The sequence below is a fragment of the Hypomesus transpacificus genome, chromosome 23 (genome assembly GCF_021917145.1).
Source record: "Hypomesus transpacificus isolate Combined female chromosome 23, fHypTra1, whole genome shotgun sequence".
Lineage (NCBI taxonomy): Eukaryota > Metazoa > Chordata > Actinopteri > Osmeriformes > Osmeridae > Hypomesus > Hypomesus transpacificus.
The window spans coordinates 4,918,213-4,924,212 of NC_061082.1; the positions used below are offsets into that span (position 1 = coordinate 4,918,213).

Consider the following 6,000-nt stretch of genomic DNA (forward strand, 5'->3'; position numbering starts at 1 on the left):
TCAGGTACGCTAGCCACAACATCCACCACATCTAGCTCAGGTACGCTAGCCACAACATCCACCACACCTAGCTCAGGTACGCTAGCCACAACATCCACCACACCTAGCTCAGGTACGCTAGCCACAACATCCACCACACCTAGCTCAGGTACGCTAGCCACAACATCCACCACACCTAGCTCAGGTACGCTAGCCACCACATCCACCACACCTAGCTCAGGTACGTTAGCCACCACATCCACCACACCTAGCTCAGGTACGCTAGCCACCACATCCACCACACCTATCTCAGGTACGCTAGCCACAACATCCACCACACCTAGCTCAGGTACGCTAGCCACAACATCCACCACACCTAGCTCAGGTACGCTAGCCACAACATCCACCACATCTAGCTCAGGTACGCTAGCCACAACATCCACCACACCTAGCTCAGGTACGCTAGCCACCACATCCACCACACCTAGCTCAGGTACGTTAGCCACCACATCCACCACACCTAGCTCAGGTACGCTAGCCACCACATCCACCACACCTAGCTCAGGTACGCTAGCCACAACATCCACCACACCTAGCTCAGGTACGCTAGCCACAACATCCACCACACCTAGCTCAGGTACGCTAGCCACAACATCCACCACACCTAGCTCAGGTACGCTAGCCACAACATCCACCACACCTAGCTCAGGTACGCTAGCCACAACATCCACCACATCTAGCTCAGGTACGCTAGCCACAACATCCACCACACCTAGCTCAGGTACGCTAGCCACAACATCCACCACACCTAGCTCAGGTACGCTAGCCACAACATCCACCACACCTAGCTCAGGTACGCTAGCCACAACATCCACCACACCTAGCTCAGGTACGCTAGCCACAACATCCACCACACCTAGCTCAGGTACGCTAGCCACAACATCCACCACACCTAGCTCAGGTACGCTAGCCACAACATCCACCACATCTAGCTCAGGTACGCTAGCCACAACATCCACCACATCTAGCTCAGGTACGCTAGCCACAACATCCACCACACCTAGCTCAGGTACGCTAGCCACAACATCCACCACACCTAGCTCAGGTACGCTAGCCACAACATCCACCACACCTAGCTCAGGTACGCTAGCCACAACATCCACCACACCTAGCTCAGGTACGCTAGCCACAACATCCACCACACCTAGCTCAGGTACGCTAGCCACAACATCCACCACATCTAGCAGGCCGGCCGGTCAGCCAGTCCACCTCAGCCTGGGAGAGAGGGGCTCCCCGGGCTGGTCTCTCGCCCACAGCACCCCACCCCCCCTGTTGGGACCACGTGTGCTTGTCCACTCAGACTAGAACACGACCCTGAGACCACTTCATTTATTCAGCATATTCGGGGGGGTTTCTCCCCCCTATCTTACACGTCGCCGTCAATACATTTGAATTACCGTTTTTCAATCCACCCCCACACAATGGACCTCAGGCAACCTTCGAGAAACACACAGGAAACCACACCATTCTCTTCAAACCCTGAGACCTCGATCGCACCGGAACAAAGGCTGGTTTCATCAGGAGAAATAACCCCCCCCCCCCCCCCAGAATTCTATAGGAAATCTAAATGGATTCAAAGCTTGGGTGGGTTGTCGTCTCCCAGACTAAACCCTACGCTCTGGGTAGCGCGAGGAAGCTGGAGCGTGTAGCAAAGCCCTGAAGATCTTGTCTCGACACAAACCCCTCGCTCTCACTCGACGTGTTGAGAGGCTTTAAGGCGCTAATTGAAATTGCACTCTGCAGCCTTAACGATCTAATTATGGAACAGATATGGGGTCGTAATTAAAGTGCTTCCTTCACTGCTTTGTTCCTAGCTATGGTTATTGTGGAGAGAAAGGGGCCTAACGGCTGCGCTCGTTCTAATGTGCTGTTTTATGTCGTTTCCTGGGATCATTTCCGCGGCCGGCTCCCAATCTCTCTCCTCTCTGAAGAACTCATTAAAGGGAAACGGTCTAACAAATCCTGAAATGAGGTTTTGCGTCACAGGTTGGTGGTCGAATCATTTTAATTTCATACAGGGATTACCAAGTAGAAAAGAATCGCTGTTGTTTCTGGGGTGTTGTGTTGAATGTGACACGATCCAGGCTTTGTGATGTGGTGTTTTTAAACACAACAGCCTCTTCTTATGAAATGAATGTCAATGCACATGATTTCGTTCTAGAGGATTTGGGGGGATATCTGGACCTGGTACTTGGAGAAGAAAACAGGAACGTGTAGTACACTAAATCATGTAGTTAGCTGATCTGATCGACCCAGATACAGTTACCTAAAAGTAGTTCTGAAACAGTAGATAACCTGAAGTGCATGTGATCCTAACCCTCCTGTGTGCAGCAGGGTGGCTGCAGGGGGGGGGGCTGCAGGGGGGGGGGCTGCAGCCAGCGCCTGTGAGCTTCAGACTTTCCTGATCAAGGGCACAGGAACCTAGACTTCTCCAAGGGTAAAGCATGAAAATGAATTCCTCAGCCAATTGAAAAGCCCTTTCTGAATCCACCCGAGATTGTGTTTGACTGAAGAGAGCACAAGAGGAACATGCAGAGGAACACACATGCTGTGCCTGAAGATGCTGCCGTTTTGGGGGGACACACATCCCCCCGATATTCAAATCTGGTCAAAATGTCCCCCCCCCATATTTTGATATAAAAATATAATATAAATGTGCTAGGCTACGACAGGCAACCACGCACTCTGTCCGAAATTATCATTAAAAAATTGAATCATAGTTATAACTAATAGTAAAAATGGGCATTTCATAACTACTAGTATTACTGATACCGTGTCCCCTCCATGCCTACGGCCTTGCTTGAAGGTGAAAGAAACAAGCTGAGAGAAGTGCAAAAATAACTCTGACTAATTTGAATCCCACAAAGCAAAACGAATTTAGTTTGGATTTCAGGCTTCAAGGTTCGTAAATAAAATGTTGGTTGGTTTCTTATGTCGCTTGTATACTTAAAATAAATGTTTTAAAAAAAGCGGTCATTCCATTCAAGAACAAGGCTTTGGCATCATGTTGTTTGAGGGCTGCATCGTTTCTCTCGGGAGGATTTAGAGGTAGAAAACGTGGAATTGGCCAAAACTTCAGGGGAGTGCTTTCATCCATGAGCCATGCCTACTCCAGGATGAGAGCTTTATTCAAGACCGTTTACTTTCATCCCCACAGAAAAATAATTAGAGAGAAGGAACAGGCGTTAGAGCTGTCCAGTAACAAGGGCCAAGCAGAGGTCCAGAACCTTCTCTAACCTTCATTGTTGCACAAACACATTTAATTGGATGCTCGATGGTGGAAAGTTTTCCCCGATACGAATAAACGTCAACACCAGAACTGTCCTTGGAACACTCGCTGGCAGGACAAGCACACAGGAATTCGGCGCCCATAAACAAACTCTTTGTTCAAACACAGAATTAAATCACTTGCCAGTGAAACACACTACATATGAAATTAGCTTTGGGCTGATGGTGTGTAATTAAGCGGTAAAGATTTTGAACGCAGGAGTCTAGGAGGATGACATGATTTAGTTTTCAGGTGAGCAGTAATGAAACACAAACAAAAGGCTAATTGCATTGGTGTCCAGCGCACTGATAATCCTGTTGAACACAACAGAGAATGAACCACAATGTTTGTTTGCTTAAGTCAGTATGATAACATTATAAACATATTTTTTTTTTATTATTATTTAATTAACAAGGAAAGTCGGAATATGTATATATATATATATATATATATATATATATATATATATATGACTAAATGTAAATATATATTAGCACTGATTGCAGTTTCTCTCTCATAACCTCCATTAGGATAAAAACCCTTATCCAACACAACATATACAGGGGGATTTGAACCTGCGATCTTTTGATGTGCATTCAAATGCTCTAACCCGGAGCCCAGCTGACTCTCGTTGATGTGTTGTGTGTGCAGGCGTGCCCCCGCCACCAGGGGGCGGTATGGTGATGATGCAGCTGACCCTGCCCCCTAGCCATCAGCCACGCCCACACTCGCCCCCCCAGTGGAAACACAACAAGTACTACAGCCTGGACCAGCACAGAGGCCAGAAACCCTCCGAGCTGGCCGTCCTAGACTCCTCCCAGGTCAGACACACACACCATGCACACCACACACACACACACCACACACACAGCTGTCCAGGAGGATTCATTCAGCAGATAAATGCAGGCGTTTCCTAACGGCCTCTCCGTTTGTATGTCCCCCCCCCATACAGAGCAGCCCCCAGCTCGGAAGCCCCTCCCCGGCCCAGTCCCCCAGCCCCTCCCACCTGACCAATGTGAAGAGCGTCCGTCCAGGCCTGGCCCCGGCCCCCATGATGCCTCAGTTCTCCCGGCCCTTCCTCCCAGGGCAAGGTGAGCTCCCCCCACTCCACCCCTCAAACCTCCCTCCACATCCCTCACTTCCTCACGTTCAGCTGAGCTTGGATTACTGAGTTCTGTTTCTGGATCTTCCCAGGAGATTCCCGGTACCCCCCTGCTGGGACAGCCCCTCCAGTACAACCCCCAGGTCCGTCCCCCCCTCCTCCACGCCCCCCCCATGGTCCCCAACCACCAGGTGAGTCACCACAGAACACCCCACAGGGACAGCCAGTCTTCCCATATGAATCCTGCAAATAAACAAACTCTGAAGGCCATATTTGAACACACGACGGCAGCACCTGTGAACTTTGAACTTCTGTGAACACAATGGCAGTGTGTGACCTTCGACCTCTTGTGTGTCTCTGCTCCAGGGACCAATGGGAATGAGGCACGGTGGTGGCGCCGGGCGGGGGAGGAAGCAGCCGAGGAAAGCCCTGTCTACGGACCTCAGTGTAGGAGACGAGCCTAACACACCCTGTCACACTACACACACCCTGTTAGCCTAACACACACCCTGTCTCACTACACACACCCTGTCACACTACACACACCCTGATAGCCTAACACACACCCCTGTCACACTACACACCTCTCATTTGCAAATGTGAGACACAAGACATTTAGTCAATGTAGCTGAACGTGTGTGTGGAGTGTTTGACGTGACTCTGTCCTCCCCCCCAGTGAGCGGCCGAGTCCTGGAGGTGACTGACCTGTCGGAGGGGATGAGGAGGGGCGAGCTGGAGTCGGGGGGACCCGGAGCGGGGCCCACCATCTAGTGTCCCCTAGGACACCTTCAGCACTGTCAGCCAGGGACCATGCCAAACCCCCTGCCCCCCTCCATCCAGGTGTCCCAGTCCCCCCCACCCCTCCATCCAGGTGTCCCAGTCCCCCCCACCCCTCCAGCCAGGTGGCCCAGGGCCCCCCACCCCTCCAGCCAGGTGGCCTAGGGCCCCCCACCCCTCCAGCCAGGTGGCCCAGGGCCCCCCCCAGCCACCACCGGCCTCTCCCGGCCCAAGACCCTGGCAGCAGCCGGGTCTGGAGAGGGCTCCCCTGGAGCTGCATCGACCAGACAGCCTGGAGGATATCTGGCTTTCACCCTCACCAGCACCCCCCCCCTCCGGGCCCCCCCTGCCCCCTCCCTCGCTGCGTTGGCTTGATGTAAAAGGGTCGTTTTTACACTTGTAGAGACTCTGGGGAGTGTGTCGTCTGTGAAACTGTCCTCGCGATTCGGAAAAGAAACACGAACAAAAGTTAACGTCACTCAAAACTGATGAGAGAATCTCAAAAGCACGATCCAAGTTCCAAATATGAAAACCTGTCAGCTCTCATACCAGACCAGACTTGAGCATATCACTATCATTTTTATTTTTTAATATTTTGTTTTCTAGTCTCTAGTCGTTCCCCCCCCCCCCCCCCCCCCCCCCCCCCCGCCCCCACACCATCATCACCAAAGTCCCCCCTCCTCCCCACACACACACACTTGGGCAGCCAAGTATTGCCCCTCTCTCACCAGCCACCTGCCCCAGAGTGTGGCCAGGTACCCTGCCCCCCCCCCCCCCGCCAGCTACATTATAGGTCTCTTGTTGTGCCTTGTCA

General features: G+C 51.9%; 1 protein-coding gene across 1 annotated transcript in view; it reads left to right on the top strand.

Annotated features, from left to right (window-relative positions):
* The window catches only part of LOC124485651 (R3H domain-containing protein 1-like), a 45,968-nt gene extending 40,788 nt beyond the window's left edge, over nt 1-5,180 (top strand). The window contains 6 exon segments of the mRNA XM_047047371.1: nt 3,959-4,128; nt 4,260-4,398; nt 4,502-4,515; nt 4,517-4,600; nt 4,776-4,881; nt 5,086-5,180. Coding sequence (XP_046903327.1) covers nt 3,959-4,128; nt 4,260-4,398; nt 4,502-4,515; nt 4,517-4,600; nt 4,776-4,881; nt 5,086-5,180 — 608 coding nt within the window.
* The last annotated feature ends 820 nt before the right edge of the window (nt 5,181-6,000 follow it).